The sequence below is a fragment of the Mercenaria mercenaria genome, chromosome 5 (genome assembly GCF_021730395.1).
Source record: "Mercenaria mercenaria strain notata chromosome 5, MADL_Memer_1, whole genome shotgun sequence".
Classification (NCBI taxonomy): domain Eukaryota; kingdom Metazoa; phylum Mollusca; class Bivalvia; order Venerida; family Veneridae; genus Mercenaria; species Mercenaria mercenaria.
In genome coordinates this window covers 12,357,357-12,380,345 of record NC_069365.1, presented here as the reverse complement: position 1 = coordinate 12,380,345, position 22,989 = coordinate 12,357,357, and the positions used below count along the sequence as shown (strand labels likewise).

Sequence of the window (22,989 nt, the reverse complement as noted above, 5' to 3'; positions counted from 1 at the left end):
ACAGTGAAATCGCGGAGCGAGGCATCAACTGTTGAGCTCCCAACAGAGAATAGTCCTGCAAACCGCATGCTCTTCATAACCTTACCACTTAGCCTTCCTTTACAGTGAAATCGCACAGCGAGGAATCAACTGTTGAGCTCCCAACACAGTACAGCCCTGCAAACCGCATGCTCTTCATAACCTTACCACTTAGCCTTCCTTCACAGTGAACTCGCAGAGCGAGGCATCAGCTGTTGAGCTCCGAACAATGTATAGCCCTGCAAACCGCATTATCACTTAGCCTTCCTTCACAGTGAACCCGCAGAGCAAGGCATCAACTGTTGAGCTCCCAACACAGTATAACCCTGCAAACCGCATGCTCTTCATAACATAACCACTAAGGCTTCCCTCACAGTGAACTCGCAGAGCGAGGCATCAACTGTTGAGTTCCCAACAGAGTATAGCACTGCAAACCGTATGCTCTTAATAACATTACCACTTAGCCTTCCTTTACAGTGAAATCGCAGAGCGAGGCATCAACTTTTAAGCTCCCAACAGAGTATAGCCCTGCAAACCGCATGCTCTTAATAACCTTACCATTTAGCCTTCCTTTACAGTGAAATCGCAGAGCAAGGCATCAACGTTTGAGCTCCCAACAGAGTATAGCCCTGCAAACCGCATGCTCTTCATAACCTTACCACTTAGCCTTCCTTCACAGTGAAATCGCAGAGCGAGGCATCAACTGTTGAGTTCACAACACAGTATAGCCCTGCAAACCGCATGCTCTTCATAACCTTACCACTTAGCCTTCCTTCACAGTGAAATCGCAGAGCGAGACATCAGCTGTTGAGTTCACAACACAGTATAGCCCTGCAAACCGCATGCTCTTCATAACCTTACCACTTAGCCTTCCTTCACAGTGAACTCGCAGAGCGAGGTATAAACTGTTGAGCTCCCAACACAGTATAGCCCTGCAAAACGCATGCTCTTCGTAACCTTACCACTTAGCCTTCCTTCACAGTGAAATCGCAGAGCGAGGCATTAACTGTTGAGCTCCCAACAGAGTATAGCCCTGCAAACCGCATGCTCTTCATAACCTTACCACTTAGCCTTCCTTCACAGTGAACTCGCAGAGCGAGGCATCAACTGTTGAGCTCCCAACACAGTATAGCTCTGCAAACCGCATGCTCTTCATAACCTTACCACTTAGCCTTCCTTCACAGTGAAATCGCAGAGCGAGGCATCAACTGTTGAGCTCCCAACAGAGTATAGCCCTGCAAACCGCATGCTCTTCATAACCTTACCACTTAGCCTTCCTTTACAGTGAAATCGCAGAGCGAGGCATCAACTGTTGAGCTCCCAACACAGTATAGCCCTGCAAACCGCATGCTCTTCATAACCTTACCACTTAGCCTTCCTTCACAGTGAACTCGCAGAGCGAGGCATCAGCTGTTGAGCTCCCAACAGAGTATAGCCCTGCAAACCGCATTATCACTTAGCCTTCCTTCACAGTGAACTCGCAGAGCGAGGCATCAATTGAGCTCCCAACACAGTATAGCCCTGCAAACCGCATGCTCTTCATAACCTTACCACTTAGCCTTCCTTCACAGTGAAATCGCAGAGCGAGACATTAACTGTTGAGCTCCCAACACAGTATAGCCCTGTAAAACGCATGCTCTTCATAACCTTACCACTTAGCCTTCCTTCACAGTGAAATCGCAGAGCGAGGCATCAACTGTTGAGCTCCGAACAAAGTATAGCCCTGCAAACCGCATGCTCTTCATAATCATACCACTTAGCCTTTCTTCACAGTGAACTCACAGAGCGAGGCATCAGCTGTTGAGCTCCGAACACAGTATAGCCCTGCAAACCGCATGCTCTTCATAACCTTACCACTTAGCCTTTCTTCACAGTGAACTCACAGAGCGAGGAATCAACTGTTGAGCTCCGAACACAGTATAGCCCTGCAAACCGCATGCTCTTCATAACCTTACCACTTAGCCTTTCATCACAGTGAAATCACAGAGCGAGGCATCATCTGTTCAGCTTCCAACACAGTATTGCTCTTGCAAATACCGCATGCTCTGGCCACTTTAGCCCGCACTTTCCAATTTACCTCATCGCCAATGTTTATTTTAAGGAGAAAACATCTGCCCTGTGTAGGATTCGAAACCACGGCCCACTGCTTGCAAGTCAGGTGTTCTACCAACTTAGCTAATTGAACAAATATAATTCTGCTTTAATGAAAATTTATCTGGTTTCATGAAAACCACTACATGTATTATTTTCGCTAAAATTTTCAAGAAAACTTTCTTTAAGTGGTGTCAGTTCAGAGCACTCACTAGCATAATTTTGTGTTAAGATATTTAACTAGTCTTCATGATATGTTTCTGTTTTCATGAGTAGCTAAGTGGTGGCAGTTTTATGCCACCATAGATAAGTGTTCATTGGAAATATCTTATTAATATAACGTAACACACTTACTGTATCATAAGTTTAATATGTGAATGTCATTAGTTAGCACTAACAAGCAGTTTTGTCCTGTTAAGATATTTACGCATTTCCATTTGCCAGAAAATAACTGAATAATGTCATGAGACTTTAAAGAAGATTTGACAAAAATAAGTGCATATTTTGTAGGCAGAAATACCCCGCCATAGGTATGTAGTTTTAACTTGACGACAGAGTATTAGTGGCAGGTGTTTGTTAATTATTAACTCGAAATTACGGGATACGTAACTTGAAATTACGAGATACTAAATCGAACTTATTAACTTGGAATTTCGAGATACGTAACACGAAATAACGGTCTCGGTCACAATTAATCCCGCGGGCTTCTGCAGACGTTAATACACAAAAAAAACATGTATTTTGCCTACAGTCCTACAGGGACATTTAAGATGGCTGGGTGGCATTCGCTCTGCTTTGGTCCCTGGGTATCTCTAGGTGTTTAGGAGAGATCATAGAAGTTGAGCAGGCAGTTTTGGTACTTAAAATATTTCACTTTATAACCACATCTCGGCGGCTTTCGACTTGAGCTACAACCGAATCATACGTCACATGTATGAAGGTATATATCCCGAATACAGTTTGAAAACTGGAGTAGTTCTGGATAGGTCATACATGCCGTATATGATCAAGTCCCTACATGCTTGGACGTAAGTAGGTGTATCCAATTTACATCTTTACTAGCTAAGAGTCAACATACGTAGCCCATTAATAGTTTCGGCTTTGATGGATAAATTTTGTAGATATCAAGGCAAAATACCAAGTCAAAATTTCGAGTAAATAACTCGAATTTCGAGTAATTTAAGTTTTAATTTGAGATATTAAGTCGAAATTTCGTCGACAACACGAGTACATGACGGAAGAAGGGCAGTGGCACAGGAACTTTTTCCGTCGTGTTGTAGTCCTATTTTGTCATGTCCTCGTGCTGACAGAGCGCAGCGCGACAATGCGAGCACACGGACAAAATGGGCTGGTGAGGGCCCCAAGAGAAGACAACAACACAGCTTTCTGTCGTGTTTTCTTACTGTTGTGCTGGCAGGAGCGCCACATGACAATATGAGGGCACGATAAATTATTTTGTCGTTGTTTCGCCTTCTAGTTAGCTACACAAATGCAGTTTCCAGAAATGGAGGTAAGAGAAAGTAAGTACAGGTCGCCTAGTAGCCAAAAAGTGAAGTTGCGGTATTCGAACAAATACTAGTATATTTTCTACTAGGGGCCTCCGTGGCCGAGAGGTTAAGGTCGTTGACTTCAAATCACTTGCCCCTCATCGCTGTGGGTTCGGTTGAATTCTTCATGTGAGGAAGCCATCCAACTGGCTTACGGAAGGTCGGTGGTTCTACCCAGGTGCCCACTCGTGATGATATAATGCACGGAGGGGCACCTGGGGTCTTCCTCCACCATGAAAGCTGAAAAGTCGCCATATGACCTATCATGTGTCGGTGCGACGTTAAATCCAACAAAAAAAATTTTTCTACTGTTCTTATGGTGACATTTACGCGGCCATATTTAACTGCGTGTGTCAACCGGAAGGCGAAATAATATTCTTCGTGTTGTAACGATGTGTCGCTGTTACGATGTGTCCCCGCAAACACTAGAGCACAATAAATAAGGACAACCAAAAACCTTATTGTCGCATACTCGTGCTGTCTTGCCTACGAACTGTTGTGCAGGCGGGGACGCCAATACGACAAAATGTTTTATCGTACTGTCGTGTTGTTCTGTATTGTCATTTTCCTTCCTTTTCTTGAAAATGCTAAGTATAACATGAAACAGCAATGCAATCAGCTGTATAATATAAAATGGAACTAGCAAAGCCAATAGTATTTATTTAAGGTTACTTTTAATTTATCAAACATTGTGATATAGACAATAAAAACACGCGTATTTATTTCCGACATTACATCTTATAATGAATACAACACTTTGGTTACGACAAGAAGACACTGCCCAGTAAACACACACTTTTAATAGTCTTGAAATACTGAGAATAACATGAAACAGTGCTTAATGCAATAAGCTGGATTATATAACATCTTTCGACTCTATTATATTAAATATGTCATTGTGTAAATGCACACTGTCTTGACCAAATAGCTTCTGCAGCAGCAGATCCTGTGATGACATGTATCTAAAATATATAAATATCAACATCATGTACAGAACGAATAGTCCAGAAAGATAGATCAAGCAGTGCCATATATGATAAGTGTCAACAAAGTGTCAAGAGTCCAAGTTTGGTTTTAAGTGTTTGACATCTGCTATCTATATCTATCTTTTCAAAATATAACTGCAGGATACATGGCTTCTTACACTATTTCACACTGATAACATTATCATATCTATTTTTTATACATGTAAATGAAATCAGTGACATCGTATTATTGCCATTCAACTAAGAAAGTCGAACTTTGCTTTGCTTTTCTTTTGAGTATCCTCTTCAATTGCTGTAACATGAAGCTCTGTGTCACCGAAAGTCATCTGAACTTTAACCGAGCGGTCTAGGCCAGAACCTTGTAAATCAACGGTCAATGATCCGAGGTGCGTACAGTTAGGATCAGTTGTGTATACCGGGTCTGGATCTTTTGATGCATATACAGAAAACGTGATTTTTTTCTGGTTGATTTTTGTTGGAACGTATGAGCGCGTCACTTGGCTTTCCCCACAAACAACTGCCTGTCCATTTTCCACATGCTTATCGAACATGTCTGCACAGCATTCTTCGCCAGCATCATCGGTAAACTTCTTTGATTCGGGATGTGTCCCTTTCTTGAAGGGATAAGAGGTTTGAACGCCGTAGGTAACTTTGCAGCGCCTTTCACGGATGACAGCTGGATCGTGACCAAAAATGACAGCCCCTTTCAAGACAGCCAGACCTGGATCAGCAGGAATGATTATCTTCTTATCGGGAAAGGAATTTCTCAGTACCGCCTGTAACATCGGGGATTCCGAAAATCCGCCAACCATCAGAATGGTTTGGACATCTTTTACCTGACCCTCACTAAAAAGTGATTTCAAATGCTGGGCAACGCTATCACAAGCATCTTTGAAAAGGCCTTTTGCAACACTTGCTTCCATGCGAAGTTTGTCACCGATCCAGTTCACTTTCTGGTCGTATTGAGGCTTTGTCTTTATGTGGTCTTTTATGTCCTTACTTCTTTTCTTCTTGAAGTTGTCGTTGAGAGCAATCGGGACTTTGAATGTGATCTTCTCTGTCATTTCATTTTTGAAGTTTCTCTTCTTTACCTCAAATTCTCTGAAAAGGTCAATGTAATCCATCATTTGAGTCGCCTGGAAGTCGTCCATCACATCGTTCCCAACAATATCTGCTAGGAGATTTCTGAACGCTATGTCGATGTACGTCCCGCCCCAATTCCCTCCGTTGGCCTTGTACAGTTCCTTCAAGGAGCCACTCGGTTGTACCTCATGCACAGTGATGTCAACAGTACCACCTGCAAATAGAAAGTGGAACTTTTGATAAGGGTTGGATATTCCAGGTACTTGCAATTCAAATGTCTAGATATTATCAAACAGAATAACATTAACCTAAAATACGCAGAGTTAAAGTAGTTAAATGACTTTGAAACGTATACAGAGATTGTGAAATATTGTAAAACTATGAAAAAATTAATTTTCAGTGGGTACTTATTTTCGTTGATTTCTTTGATAGGTGAATCCACGAAATTTAATCCCAACGTATGAGCAAAATTTTCATTTTTATCTTCACATGTTCGAATCAAAGAATTCTTGTCCACATAAAATAGCCTTTTATTCCCACAAAAGTAGATGATTCTACGGTTACTGATTTATTGGAAGTAATTCACAGATCAGGTCATCATTTTTATCTGAAATATTAGAAAAAAATATACTTCAAAGTCAAAAATAAGAGACTAAGTTTAATCCATGTACACATTATGTGCTAAATGGTCAGTTGATATAAAAGCTCAGTCGTTTCACATATTGCCAAAGAAGGATAAAATAAGAAATATAAAATACACTCTTTTTTAAAGCTGTTTGTTATTGCTTACCACCAGCATCAAACACGAGATATTTTGAACGTGGTCCAAATGGTATAAAACCACCACTGCATCCTTTAAGCGTGTTCATCGGCAAGTGCCTACAGCACAGACTGGCAGCCTCTGGTTCAAGTGCAATGAGCAAATGATCGCTTTCTATTCCAGCCTGCAAATAGTTGATAATAATTTTGTACATATATACATTTTAGTGCAAAACTTTTTGCCACTTTCCGAGAATATTTGAATGAGAATATCTATAAACGAAAATGAACGAACAAATTTTAGGGTCATTTTTAGAGTTTAAATGACACACGTTCAACAAGTAAATTATCCATCTATAACAATAAGCATATCATTGGATTCTGTCAGTAAGAGAAGAATTATTGCAGTTTGCATTTTTGCTTACACATAATACTCGTCATATTTCAATAGTAGATTTTACTCTATGGAATCTTCCATTGTGAGTAGTTGAATGAATATTATCTTCATCGTGCACTGAGCTATCATTTGAAAAGATGTCATTTAATAAGTTTAAGGGCCCTGGATCTGGATACGAGAAAAAAGAAAGAAAAATAATCGATAATATGTTATGGAAACAAATTAGTTAGTTGTTTCTATTATTTTTTCCATTCAAAATTGAAAAGCGATACCGGAGGTAAACTGCCCTTAAAAGTATGAATTCCTCCGTGGTGTATTGGTAAAGAAGGAAGGAAAGTCTTTTATTGCCGCGGCGGCCCGGGTTCGATTCCCGACTTGGACATGTTTACTTCTTGATTTAGCATTTATTAAAAATAGCTTAGAACAAAAACGCATGTTCTGATGTTCATAATATGACTGAAACCTCAATTTTAATGAAACATCATTTTAGCCAAATTTTGAAATCCAGTCCCTTTAAATAATTATAAAAATATTAAAAATAATATCCCGCCCATTTTATGAAAAATAGAATCATCCGCTTCTCAAAAATATCAAAATTAAGAAAAAAAATATTTCATTCGTTGCAGATTCTTTTGATTTCTGATGAACTATTAAGAGTGGAAAAGACATTTGTAAATTATGCATATGCACATGTACAGAAATGCAACTGTATGATAAGACGATATTCGTGTAATATGGTGGTAGTGTAAATTACCAGCTGAGCAGCTTCTCTCATAAACTGTTTAGAGGTATCATTCCAGATAGCTGGAACAGTAAGCACCCATCGGATATCAGTATCAGTGGTGTCTGGTAACTGCTGCAGACATCTTTTCATTAGGTGATCTTTAAGATATTTAATGCAAGCCGAGAATACATCCATTGCAGACATCTTCTTTCCCATCTCATCTTCCAACATAAATTTCCTCTTCAGTTGCTACAGTACATAATAGTATAAAACAGATTTTGTTTAGTGTAAACGCTACGAAACATTTCCGCGGTTAAGAACTGTTAAATAATATTCTTCACATGTTTCACGTCGCGGAGTGTAATAATAAGACTTAGTTGTGCCTTCTTTCCATAATGACACACCTAGTGTCATAGGCTAACTGCCCGAGGGCTTTAGCAGAGCCTCGCATTTTATTATTTTATTCAACTCGTTTAATAAATTCAATACGAAAGGACACTCATGTAATATCCTCTATTTATTTTATGTTTTCCAGTGAATTATAGAGTTTTTTTTTCAGTGAAATAAAAGTGATAATCCACAATTTTGAAACAATAGATTATCATTTTTATTTTTCAGTTTTTGCCGTACTAGTTCCGGTCCTCCGTCGCGACTGAAGTCAAATTGTATACCGAGCGTTATGAATACCGGGGACCATAATGACGATGACGTCGTTAAAATGACGTCATTTGCGTTATGCTTTCTGTTGATCTTTCCCGCGATTTTCGACATTTTATAAATTACGCGACAAAAGAAGAGTTTTACACATGAAATAAAAAGAAAATTTGTTTGTGTCAGTGAAATATCAATTTTATTTCTGATGCTCACTTGTGAAATAAAATTGTAGTAGCCACTCGTGAAAATATCAGTTTCTGATGCTCACTTGTGAAATAAAATTGATATTTCACTGACACAAACAAATATCCTCTAACGTTATGTCCCTCAACGTCTTTGAATTTCCATGAAATGCGCGGTAAAGTCTACGTTGTTTTGTCACGTTGACGTCATTTCATTTTGAATTATCCGTTTTAGGGCCGTAATGCGTTTACGCTTTGCTATGGAACGTGCATATATAAAAAGGTGTTATAACAGCACGTGAGCGCGAGAATCTCTCTGTTAACACACGTTTTCTCTCCTGTTAAAACACCCTCGAAAAGTGACAATAACAGCAGTTTTATGCTAGAACGAGAATTTCATAACGTTATGCAGCAAGAAATAAAATGAAATGGAACTTTATGTTTTGTGCATCTTTCTAACGTCACAACACGTCTGACGCGTTCATTTACGCGCGTCTGTTTCCCGCGTTGAGATTAAAATGTGTTGCAAAATGCATATCTCAACGTAATTAAGCATAAAAGAAAATGTGTTTGTTTTTCGTGAATATGGAATATCTCACTGAGGAGTGAGAAAATTTTAATACTTTCACCCGCGCTATGCGCTCATGAAAACATTTGAAATTTTCTCACTTCTCAGAGAGATATTTCCATATTCACTAAAAACAAACAAATATCCACAAATTACTTACAAATGATTATACACTATTGTAATTAAGAAATAATTTATAGCAAAAGAGAGTTTTAATTAAGAAATAATTTATAGCAAAAAAGAGTGCTTTAACACTATTTATGCACGACGGGTGGTGATACGTCGGGCGTAATAATTGCACGAGGGCGCAGCCCGAGTGAAATTATTTCTACGACGTATTTCCGCCCGAGTGTATAAATAGTGTTAAAACACTATTTTGCTATAAATTATTTCGATTCTAATATGAACTTAATCTAAAACAGTAGATTAATAATATCTGTCATGTGTTTACGAATCGGATAGAAATATCCGTCCCGAGGGGACCTGCGCATTGGGCGGTAATGAGGCTTGCCGACCAAGAAAGAGCGCTTCTATATTTTATCTACTGTTTTAGATTAAGGGCATATTAGAATCGAAATAATTTATAGCACAGGCATGTTTTAACACTATTTACCACTCGGGTGGTAATCTAATAATTTCATTCGGGCTGCACCCTCGTGAAATTATTACGCCCGACGTAAAACCACCCATCGTGCAGTGTTAAAGCACTCTTTTGCTATAAATTATTTCTTAATTATGCACGTTGGGCGGTTATACGTCGGGCGTAATAATTTCACGAGTGCGCAGCCCGAGTGAAATTATTTGTAGGGCGTATTACCGCATGCATATCAATAGTGTTAAAAACGGTTTTGGTATAACTTATTTCGATTCTGATATGCCTTTAATCTAAAACAGTAGATAAAATATATTAGCGCTCTTTCTTGGTCTCAACAAAAATTTGACGTCACTGCACGTTAACGTGACGTTATTCTAGCGTAGGAGTGTTTTAACAAAGAAAAACATATTACAATAAAGCTTTGACGTCGACGTCGTTTATAGTATAGGAGACGTTGGTCAAACTGACTTGTTTATATAGGAAAACAAAGTAGAGTATTTGATGTTTCGATAGGAAAAGCTAACATGTGATGAAAAGAATATTACATTTGTGACTTTCCCCATAAATTTATTAAACTCGTTGAGTAGAATTGATAAAATGCTCGGATGAGCCTCGCATTTTATTACTTTATTCAACTCGTTTAATAAATTCAATATGAAAAGACACTCATGAATGTAACATCCTCTATGTAGATGACAGTTTTTCGGACTGTTGTCATTATAAATATGTTTTATTTATCGGTAGGACAGTATCTCTAGCACTGAAGCAATTAGTAGTAGTTGTCAACTGCTTCTTTGCTGTACAGACGAATTTGATAGTTGTGAAAACATTCTGTTATATTTCTTAATGGAAAGACATTTCAAGTTTGTATGATTAGGACATACACTTTCTTACAATCAGATATCTCAGGCTGCATATCGGCATTTTAAATAAGGCATGCGTCGCAAAGTGAGGCAAGCGTTACAACCCAGACCACCCCCCCCCCCCCCCCCCCCCCCCCCACACCATACACCGCGATAGCTTTATAAATAGCTTTTATAATTCTAAAAGCATATTCATCAACTTTCTAAGTTATACAGCTAAATGTCTTATTCAAAACATAACGAAGTTTCTACAATTTCTACAAATCCAACCGTGCATAAACACCATTTTGTTCATTCATTTTCAAAATATCATCAAATGTCACAAGATACAGAGGAATGTTTTGGTCAAATATATAAAAAAAAATTAAGTTTGTTTGATACAGAAGTTTTGTTTTTCTCAGAATTGTCCTGTTTTTCTAACGAACCTGGCACGTTTATATAATAATATATTTTTCAAAATGTGCCAGAAATTAAAAAAAACAACAACAAAAAAACAAAAACAAAAAACAAACAAACATGTATATCTGAAAAGGATTGGGTGTTTGAAGTTTCGTTAATCAATTGCAGATATACAATCTATTGTTATTTGTCGAGTGTTGCAGATACCAAATATCTGACTTGTACTGTTTGATACACATTGTGATTCATGTTGTTACTAATATTTATCAAAGTGGATCTCAGTGGCTGGACTGGTTAAGGTCGCTGGCTTAAAATGACTTTGCCTTCATCGATATGGGATCAAAACTCGCTAGGGGTGTACATTTTTCATGTGAGTTAGCCATTCGGTCAGCTGTCGGTGGTTCTACCCAGTACCCGAATGGCTGGCAATTATCTGGAAGGGCACCTGGGTGCACAATAAAAGTTGCCGTTGTAACGTGTTGGACGTTACGTTCTTACATACCAGACGGGGTTTTCCGATATTTTTACCGGTGCTGGAAAAATCCATCTTACACCCCTGGAGCCTCGTTACCGCCTTTAGAAACAGTTACCCTCGAGGCCGGAAATTCCCATCTGCATCTACAACCAGGGAAAGAATCTTATATTCTAACTGATCTTATGACCTTTTTGGTAATATGACGTTGACCTTGTTTAAGCTTGTAAACATTAGTTTGTATACGTTTCGGCTAGTTAGACCATTTTGCTTACCATCCTATCGAAAAGTTTCATTTTGAATCTTCTGAAGAAGTAGTAGTCGTGATGTTCATCATCCAGGGCATAGCCGGAATAGTTGTCTTCAGCTTCAAAACCAAAGGAATGGAATTTCTTGTTCTTGTCAAAAAGAACACATGTAGATGTCTTTAATGACATTAGATTGCCGGCACCCCATGTGTTTGCAGATACCTAGGGCGGGAAAATAAAAACATGTTTAATCTAGGAATAGAATATATGATCCTTTGAAAGCATAGAATGCAAGCAAACAAACTGTTAGCAGGCTCGGTTTTATGGAGTCTGTTATGTAATGATATGTGCTATACACCTCTCCTAGCACCGGATAAAGCGGATCTTTCATATACAGATGTTGATTTGACTCCACAATCCTAAAGGACTCAAATTATAATACCGAAGCATTTTACCGCCGCCACACAAAATGAACACTACTGTTGTGATGGTTAATAAACTCTATAAATATATTCCTTAGAAGCATAGAATGTAACCAAGCAAATTTAGGCTAGATTGTTGAGTCTATTTCTGAGACGTAATGAAAAGTGCAACACCATTCAAACCCCCTAGCAACGGTTTCAGTGGAATTTTGTTAAGCTGATATTGACCTGTATTGCAAATACTACATAGGCTCTAACATACGAATGGTACAAACCGGCATACTGTTGGTCTAAAAGAAGAAGTTTTTGTTTTCATTAAAAGTTAATACATGTAGATAAAGGAATTTGACTAATCTGATAGTATACTAATTCACCAAAAGTTTAAGTAAAAGTTTTTGAATGAAGTGCTATACTAATAGAGAATATTGTGACTACAGTGGTATTCATTCATATTTAGAGTTTTACCTTCAGTGGGTCTCTATTGTAATCACCTCTTGTAGAGAAAGCATATCCCGAGTATGCAGTTCCAAAATCGATGGCAGCAACCAAGAGGTAGTCTTCATTTAGCGTCCCCATTGGCCTTTCTCGAGAAAACCTTTAATGTTAAAATACAACAGTAAACGATATGAAGATACTAATCAAACCAACTTTGACAGTTACATATATTAATATCTTAATCAATGTGTTTGACAGAAAAAGAAATAGTTGCTTTTATTTAACCAGAGTGGTTTTATATAAACAGTGCATTGCTTGGAATGGGAACATGTGAGCAGTACTGTCAGTCGAGACTGAAACTATTCCTCCAAATATTGACACTATTTCCACATCACTCAAAGCAATGCGATATTTTAATTATTATATAAGAAAATTAATGGGTAAATTCCACAGATTGACTGAGAACTTGTAAGCCATGCACATCGTTACTAAGCTCCTCTGCGAGTAAATTGTGGAAAGCTCCCTGTTTCTTCGTCAGTATATTTGCAAAAAATGTCAATAAAGATAAAACAGTACTTTAAGGAAATGATAAGAGTGACCGACATTATTGTATATATGGAATTTCATATTCCAGTTTTGCACTGGAAATAAAAATGTGATATATTAGTTTGGACATTATATTCATTCGATCTGTCAACATCAGAAGTTGTTTTATCCGTATGTTGCCTGTGCTCAGTATCAAAACAAAAGAGGACTTACTGTTGGTATGTACAGTATCAACACATAAGAGGACTGACTGCTGATATGTATAGTATCAACACATAAGAGGACTTACTGCTGATGTGTACAGTATCAACACATTAGAGGACTTACTGCTGATATGTATAGTATCAACACATAAGAGGACTTACTGCTGATGTGTACAGTATCAACACATAAGATGACTTACTGCTGATATGTATGGTATCAACACATAAGAGGACTTACTGCTGATGTGTAAAGTATCAACACATAAGAGGACTTACTGCTGATGTGTACAGTATCAACACATAAGAGGACTTACTGCTGATATGTACAGTATCAACACATAAGAGGACTTACTGCTAATGTGTACAGTATCAACATATAAGAGGACTTACTGTTGCTGATATGTATAGTATCAACACATAAGCGGACTTACTGCTGATGTGTACAGTATCAACACATAAGAGGACTTACTGCTGCTGATATGTATAGTATCAACACATAAGCGGACTTACTGCTGATGTGTACAGTATCAACACATAAGAGGACTTACTGCTGCTGATAAGTATAGTATCAACATATAAGAGGACTTACTGCTGCTGATATGTACAGTATCAACACATAAGAGGACTTACTGCTGATGTGTACAGTATCAACACACAAGAGGACTTACTGCTGCTGATATGTATAGTATCAACACATTAGAGGACTTACTGCTGATGTGTACAGTATTAACACACAAGAGGACTTACTGCTGCTGATATGTATAGTATCAACACATAAGAGGACTTACTGCTGCTGATATGTATAGTATCAACACATAGGAGGACTTACTGCTGCTGATATGTATAGTATCAACACATAAGAGGACTTACTGCTGATATGTACAGTATCAACGCATAAGAGGACTTACTGCTGATGTGTACAGTATCAACACACAAGAGGACTTACTGCTGCTGATATGTACAGTATCAACACATAAGAGGACTTACTGCTGATGTGTACAGTATCAACACATAAGAGGACTTACTGCTGCTGATATGTATAGTATCAACACATAAGAGGACTTACTGCTGCTGATATGTATAGTATCAACACATAAGAGGACTTACTGCTGATATGTACAGTATCAACACATAAGAGGACTTACTGCTGATGTGTACAGTATCAACACACAAGATGACTTACTGCTGCTGATATGTACAGTATCAACACATAAGAGGACTTACTGCTGATGTGTACAGTATCAACACATAAGAGGACTTATTGCTGATGTGTATAGTATCAACACATAAGAGGACTTACTGCTGATGTGTACAGTATTAACACATCAGAGGACTTACTGCTGATATGTACAGAATCAACACATAAGAAGACTTTCTGCTGACATGTGCAGCATCAGCACATAAGAGGACGTACTGCTGATGTGTACAGTATCAACACATAAAGGACTTATTGCTGATGTGTATAGTATCAACACATAAGAGGACTTACTGCTGATGTGTACAGTATTAACACATCAGAGGACTTACTGCTGATATGTACAGTATCAACACATAAGAAGATTTTCTGCTGACATGTGCAGCATCAGCACATAAGAGGACTTACTGCTGATGTGTACAGTATCAACACATAGAGGACTTGCTGCTGATGTGTACAGTATCAACACATAAGAGGACTAACTGATGATATGTACAGTATCAACACATGAGAGGACTAACTGCTGATATGTACAGTATCAACACATAAGAGGACTTACTGCTAATATGTACAGTATCAACACATAAATGGACTTACTGCTGATATGTACAGTATCAACACATAAATGGACTTACTGCAGATGTGTACAGTATCAACACATAAGAGGACTTACTGCTGATGTGTACAGAATCAACACATAGAAGAACTTACTGCTGATATGTAAAGTATCAACACATAAGATGACTTACTGCTGATGTGTACAGTATCAACACATAAGAGGACTTATTGCTGATATGTATAGTATCAGCATATAAAAGGACTTACTGCTGATGTGTACAGTATCAACACATAAGAGGACTTACTGCTGATATGTACAGTATCAACACATAAAAAGACTTTCTGCTGACATGTGCAGTATCAACACATAAGAGGACTTACTACTGATGTGACAGTATCAACACATAAATGGACTTACTGCCGATATGAATAGTATCAACATTTAAGAGGACTTACTGCTGATGTGTACAGTATCAACACATAAGAGGACTTACTGTTGATGTTTACAGTATCAACACATAAGAGGACTTACTGCTGATATGTATAGTATCAACACATAAGAGGACTTACTGCTGATGTGTACAGTATCAACACATAAGAAGACTTACTGCTGACATGTGCAGTATCAACACATAAGAGGACTTACTGCTGATGTGTACAGTATCAACACATAAGAGGACTTACTACTGATATGTATGGTATCAACACATAAGAGGACTTACTGCTGATGTGTACAGTATCAACACATAAGAAGACTTACTGCTGACATGTGCAGTATCAACACATAAGAGGACTTACTGCTGATGTGTACAGCATCAACTCATAAGAGGACTTACTACTGATGTGTACAGTATCAACACATAAGAAGACTTACTGCTGACATGTGCAGTATCAACACATAAGAGGACTTACTGCTGATGTGTACAGCATCAACACATAAGAGGACTTACTGCTGATGTGTACAGTATCAACACATAAGTAGACTTTCTGCTGACATGTGCAGCATCAGCACATAAGAGGACGTACTGCTGATGTGTACAGTATCAACACATAAAGGACTTATTGCTGATGTGTATAGTATCAACACATAAGAGGACTTACTGCTGATGTGTACAGTATCAACACATCAGAGGACTTACTGCTGATATGTACAGTATCAACACATAAGAAGACTTTCTGCTGACATGTGCAGCATCAGCACATAAGAGGACTTACTGCTGATGTGTACAGTATCAACACATAGAGGACTTGCTGCTGATGTGTACAGTATCAACACATAAGAGGACTTACTGATGATATGTACAGTATCAACACATGAGAGGACTTACTGCTGATATGTACAGTATCAACACATAAGAGGACTTACTGCTAATATGTACAGTATCAACACATAAATGGACTTACTGCTGATATGTACAGTATCAACACATAAATGGACTTACTGCAGATGTGTACAGTATCAACACATAAGAGGACTTACTGCTGATGTGTACAGAATCAACACATAGAAGAACTTACTGCTGATATGTAAAGTATCAACACATAAGATGACTTACTGCTGATGTGTACAGTATCAACACATAAGAGGACTTATTGCTGATATGTATAGTATCAGCACATAAAAGGACTTACTGCTGATGTGAACAGTATCAACACATAAGAGGACTTACTGCTGATATGTACAGTATCAACACATAAAAAGACTTTCTGCTGACATGTGCAGTATCAACACATAAGAGGACTTACTACTGATGTGACAGTATCAACACATAAATGGACTTACTGCCGATATGAATAGTATCAACATTTAAGAGGACTTACTGCTGATGTGTACAGTATCAACACATAAGAGGACTTACTGTTGATGTTTACAGTATCAACACATAAGAGGACTTACTGCTGATATGTATAGTATCAACACATAAGAGGACTTACTGTTGATGTGTACAGTATCAACACATAAGAAGACTTACTGCTGACATGTGCAGTATCAACACATAAGAGGACTTACTGCTGATGTGTACAGTATCAACACATAAGAGGACTTACTACTGATATGTATGGTATCAACACATAAGAGGACTTACTGCTGATGTGTACAGTATCAACACATAAGAAGACTTACTGCTGACATGTGCAGTATCAACACATAAGAGGACTTACTGCTGATGTGTACAGCATCAACTCATAAGAGGACTTACTACTGATGTGTACAGTATCAACACATAAGAGGACTTACTGCTGACATGTGCAGTATCAACACATAAGAGGACTTACTGCTGATGTGTACAGCATCAACACATAAGAGGACTTACTGCTGATGTGTACAGTATCAACACATAAGTAGACTTACTGCTGACATGTGCAGTATCAACACATAAGAGGACTTACTGCTGATATGTACAGTATCAACACATAAGAGGATTTACTGTTGACGTGTACAACATCAACCCATAAGAGGACTTACAGTTGATTTGTACAGCATCAACAAATAAGAGAACTTACTGATGATGTGTACAGTATCAACACATAAGAGGACTTACTGCTGATGTGTACAATTCCAACACATAAGAGGCATTACTGCTGATTTGTACAGTATCAACACATAAGAGAACTTACTGCTGATATGTACAGCATCAACACATAAGAGGACTTACTGCTGATGTGTATAGTTCCAACACATAAGAGGACTTACTGCTAATATGTACAGTATCAACACTGTATGGGTAGTGCGGTTAGTATATATTGGTTATCTTTCATTTAATAAATGTTTTGATACTTGTAAATTTATCTTATCTGTGTAAATATAAAATAGAAACATTACAGAGCTAGTATTGTTATTGGTATCATTCATAGATAAAATCACTCGCACGTAGCATGTCACACCAACAAACTGCATTCAAATAGCATATGTTTTGCTTGTTAAAATAAAGGGATCAGATATAATCGATGTAATTTGATGCGTATTATACGGCCGAAACACTGCATGTTTTTTCTGAAATCTAATAAAAAAGTTGTTCCTCTCTTAAAAATGATTTTATTTAACACAAAATGTAGTTTATAGATGGTCTCATTTTCTGATGAATCGACCATTAAACAAGGAAGGAAAAAATCCGTTCTTTAAAGAGATTCCCTTTTTAGCGGGGTTGTCGTAAGGCGGGGTTCTACTGTAAAGTAATTATCTGACAGCCTGTTGATTTATCCCTTCATTTTGTTCAAACTCAGAATAAATGAAACTTACATCATGTAAATTGTCTTTGTAACTACAAAACAATGATTCATGCATTTCAGGTCGGTGTTTTGTAGTTCACTTTACTAATACAAATATTTGAAATACATATATGGTTTCTTGAAGAAGTGTGATCTCGTTCCCGTGACACGTTAATAATTTTTCTAATAATTTATTAGTATTTAAAGATGTTTAAGAAATATGTTCTTTTTTTTTTTTTCATTTTACCGAAAACGAAACTATCATTACATTTATTTTAACTTTGTCGTTAAATAATATAACACGTCTGGAATTATAAAGTTTATAAATACCGTTTAAGAAATAAAAAGTTGGATAATAAGGAATAAAATGATATGTACCTACCCGTAAGTGTTTTTATTTCGAAACTGGAAATTTTAATAATTTTCTTCCTTGTTCAGTTCGTGGTATTTCGTTTTATCAGTCAGTTTATTCAGTGCTTTGTAAACACTTCCTGCTTAATTCAGTGACATAGTACATTGTATTGTTTATTTAATTTAAATATATTCAGTAAACAAAATTGGGTAGACGTGTGTTATATTTTACTAAAATACTAAACTCCTATGGTTTCGAGACCTGATATGCTTACAAGTAGACGCTACGTCAATTATTGCATGTCGTATCTAGGCGTTACGTTTATAATTGTCAGTTGTTCTATACGCAATCGCAGACTGACGCTAGTAAATTATTTGTAATTATGTTGTTCAAATTTTACTTATAAATCAAGCTACATGTATTCAAACATTAGTTTAATTCCATTCATCAAGAGAATCTTCTGTCGTTTTTATTTCATAAAACGTAAAAACCAGACAGACATAATTCTTACAAATAATTTTTAATATCCACAGAAAAAATTATAACATACCTTGTCATTTCACTATATTGCCTAATGATAAAATAAGCACTGGTTTTCATCCAAGATAAATATCATATTTTAAAAACGACTAAATATCATAATGTGCGTGAAATTAGCCAGAGCAGCCAGAGTAGCCAGAGTTCAGCCAGAGTTCGGCCAGAGTTCAGCCAGAGTAGCCAGAGTTCAGCCAGAGTTCAGCCAGAGTTTAGCCAGAGTAGCCAGAGTAGTCAGAGTTCAGTCAGAGTAGCCATAATTCTGGTTACTCTGGCTAGCCAGAGTAGCCAGAGTTCAGCTGGAGTAGCCAGAACTCTGGTTAGTTACTCTGGCTGGCCAGAGTAGCCTGAGTTAAGCAAGAGTTCATCCAGTATCCAGAACTCTGGTTACTCTGGCTGGCCAGAGTAGCCATAATTCAACCAGAGTAGGCAGAGTTTCTAGATTTTTAACATGTTCTGGCTACTCTGTTCAGCCAAAGTAGCAACAGTAGCCCGAGTCACCAGGATATCATTTGCTCTGGTCACTCTGGCTGTTTCTAACAGAGTAGCCAGAGTTCAGCCAGAGAAGCTAGAGTTTCTAGGATTTTAACATGTTCTGGCTACTCTGATCAGCCAGACTAGCCAGTGTAGCTATAGTAACCAGGTACCATGTATTTTCAGTCTTAGCTAAGTTTAATTATGAAACTTAATATGTCATTTCTATCTAAATAGCGTATTTAAAACTGAATTTCAAGTTAATAACTATTTTCAAGTGGTTAATTAAAGCAGCTCTGGTTACTCGTGCTAGAGTTTCTAGGGTTTTAACATGTTCTGGCTACTCTGGTCAGCAAGAGTAGCCAGAGATATCAGGTCCCGTGTTCGCAAAACATTTTCAGTCTTAGCTGAATTCGATCTTGAAACTTAGTATGTTATTTCTTTCTAAATAGCATGTTTAAAACTGAATTTCAAGTTAATAACTATTTTCAGTTAGCTATTTATAGTAGCCAGAGAAGCCAGAACTCTGGTTACTCTGGCTGGCAAGAATAGGCAGAGTTCAGCCAGAGTAGCCAAAAGTCTGATTACTCTGGCTGGCCAGAGTAACCAGAGTTCAGCCAGAGTAACACGACTTTATTAGGATTTTAACATGTTCTGGCTACTCATACCAAAGCAGCGTAACATCAATGTTTGAAACTTAATGGCAGACACTAGAACATAGAAGAATACATGCATCCCGATTAATGTTATACAAATAACCATTAATCAAATCATTCACTTTCAGTTTTAATATTGCATATGCCATGTTTTTATGATTTACCTACATATCTGCGATATGTCACATGTTTAATTGTTAAGCGCCCTTGAACGTATATTTTATATTAAATGGGCGCTCAACAAATTTGGATTAGTAATAATAATAATAATAATAATAATAATAATAATAATGATAATAATCTCATATACTAATTTTTTTCTGCAATGGATGCAATATGGTGTTACAGTATTCTAATTGTGGGCGAACGTATGTTTTTAGGCAGTTTCTTTAATATTACTGTTATAAAATTGTACATATTTTTGTATAAATCTGAGAGTGTTACTAGCTTTTGAAGATGTAATATTTCAGTAAGTGTTTCAAAGTTAAGACATCACTAAGATATGAAGCATTTTCTGTAGTTTTTAGGTCTTGATTAAGTAATATATATGGTAAGATGATATTTTTTTTTTGAGATTCCTATTACTTCGCATTTATCAGGATTGAATTCCATAGACCAGTTACGTTCCCATTATTCTAATTTTGTCAAATCATCTTAAACTTTGTAAGAGTCTATTAACGAGTCTATGTTGAGGTATATGATAGTGTCATCAGCAAATAAGCGTATTCTGCCTTTAACAGAGTCAGGAAGGTCATTGATAAAATAAAGAAAGAGACAAGGACCCAACACTGAACCTTGAGGAATCCCCTGAAAGAACTGGTAAAGTGTGTGAGCCTTCAGTTACTACAGATTGAGAACGGTTACTAAGGAAATTGAATCCAGGATAGAGAGATTCTACCGACACAAAGTTTCACGATTTTATAGAGAATCTTGTCGAAAGTTTTCTAGAAATCCATTACAATGAGACCTGTTTGTTTCCAGATTGGATATTGTCAAAAGTTCCTTCTTTAAAGGATAATAGGTGAGCCTCACAGCTATGTTTGGAACGGAAGCTATATTGGAAAGGTGTGAGAAGATTGTTGACTATTTGGGTTCTCTCAGGGTTGGTTGTTTTGTGTTTTATGTATCAAGTGATTCATAAAACGGACTTCTGCCAGAGTAGCCAGAGTTTCTAAGGCTTTAACATGTTGCGAAATGACCCTTTTTTGTACCCTCAGGGTTTTTTAGTGTTTCATGTATCAAGTGTTTCATCAAACGGACTTCAAAGAATAGTCTTATCATTTAGCAGTCCTATAACTGTTTAATCCGAACACAGTGAGTATCGTTTCATACACATACACAAGTGATACCGAGTTAATACAACATGGAATGTTGATTGTCTGATGGCATAAGGTGACCACAATCAATTTTTGAATGGCATTTTGCGTTTTGATTTCATGCCACAGGTACCTACCTTTTTCCAAGGGTTTAGATGAAATACCGTTATTAAGCCGCTTTAAGTGTATGTGTTCACATGTCAACATTTCGTCAACTTCCACAACTTTAATATGCAAATTTCAGGAATTGGTTGTTGTCAACATGTATGAAAAATTTATTCTCCAATTTCTTTATATTATCGTTATGTCTTCAAGTTAATTTATTTGGTACAAATTCAAGGCAAACACTGAAGTTAAATAAATACAAAACAAGAAGCCTTCAAATAAATATTCTTTATTTTTACACTCAAAGTTATATGGAATTCACTGAAATTGTTTATGATATCAGTATAAAGTACAGGACATTTGTGGTCCTGAATCGCTTACCTGGACTTTGTGGGATATGACAGTCATAGTAAAAATTCACAGTTTGTAATTGTCAACTCTAAATTCTGGGTATTCTGGAAATTTTAAACTTATATTGTATAAGATTAAAAGTATACTTGATAATCCACAGAGAGAGACTTATATTGCCCGGGGGTGGTGATTCAATCAAGTTTGAAAGAACTCCATTATAAATTTTTGCTAATTTACATGCAAACTATTTCAGCTCTTACTAGTACCCTTGTGGCTCTGAAAGATGTTTGCTATGTAAGTATATCATGTTTTTTTCTATGTAAAACTTATGTAGGATCCATTTTGACTCTGGGGTATTGGTTTGAACATGTAAAATATCTTTACTCTTGTCATTGCAATTCTTATGAGAAGATTTTAAAAGATTTTCCTGAAAGACTTTGCAAGCTCATTAGCACAAGCGGGGGCATTTTTGATATCAGGGGACATGATTTGCTCAATTTTAAGAGAGGCATTCACTAGGCCATGCTACATACAAAATATATATAGTCTGGGCTAAAGGAAAATAAGACTATTTTTATAGGATTTAATATATTACTCTATATGAAACTTATAGCCCCAAGGCAGATCCAATATGACCCGAAGTCCATGATTTGAACAATTTTGAAGAGATGTACTTGCCAATGCTTCTTGCAAAATACCTAAGCTCTGGGTCTTGCGATACTGAGAAGATTTTTAAGGTTTCACAATACAAAATGGAATAAGTACCGAGTTCAGTCAAAGAGCCTGACTCAATCTGATAGACAAGACAAAAGTTGATCTTAAAACCTCACACAGTGACAAGAGCTAAAAAATTTAAGTATAGTGTATGAGGGTCACTCAATATATAATGGTAACTATTAAATATCATTTAATCTGACTTAGTCTTACCTATTAATTTTGTTCAGTAATGTAAATTGACTTTTCACCATTTTCACACTGTTACGTACGGCGTTCCGTTTGGACAATCGTGACTTTTTATTTAATACTAAACCGCAATGCACGATGGT

At 37.1% G+C, this 22,989-nt stretch overlaps 1 protein-coding gene across 1 annotated transcript in view; it reads right to left on the bottom strand.

Annotated features, from left to right (window-relative positions):
* Positions 1-4,296: 4,296 nt before the first annotated feature.
* The window catches only part of LOC123556466 (heat shock 70 kDa protein 12A-like), a 51,300-nt gene continuing 32,607 nt past the window's right edge, over positions 4,297-22,989 (bottom strand). The window contains exons 8-13 of the mRNA XM_053544435.1: positions 18,538-18,560; positions 12,474-12,603; positions 11,614-11,808; positions 7,636-7,854; positions 6,516-6,669; positions 4,297-5,939 (exon numbers count right to left, since the gene is read on the bottom strand). Of these exons, the coding sequence (XP_053400410.1) occupies positions 4,879-5,939; positions 6,516-6,669; positions 7,636-7,854; positions 11,614-11,808; positions 12,474-12,603; positions 18,538-18,560 (1,782 nt within the window). The 3' untranslated portion in view covers positions 4,297-4,878. The remainder of the gene's footprint in view (positions 5,940-6,515; positions 6,670-7,635; positions 7,855-11,613; positions 11,809-12,473; positions 12,604-18,537; positions 18,561-22,989) is intronic.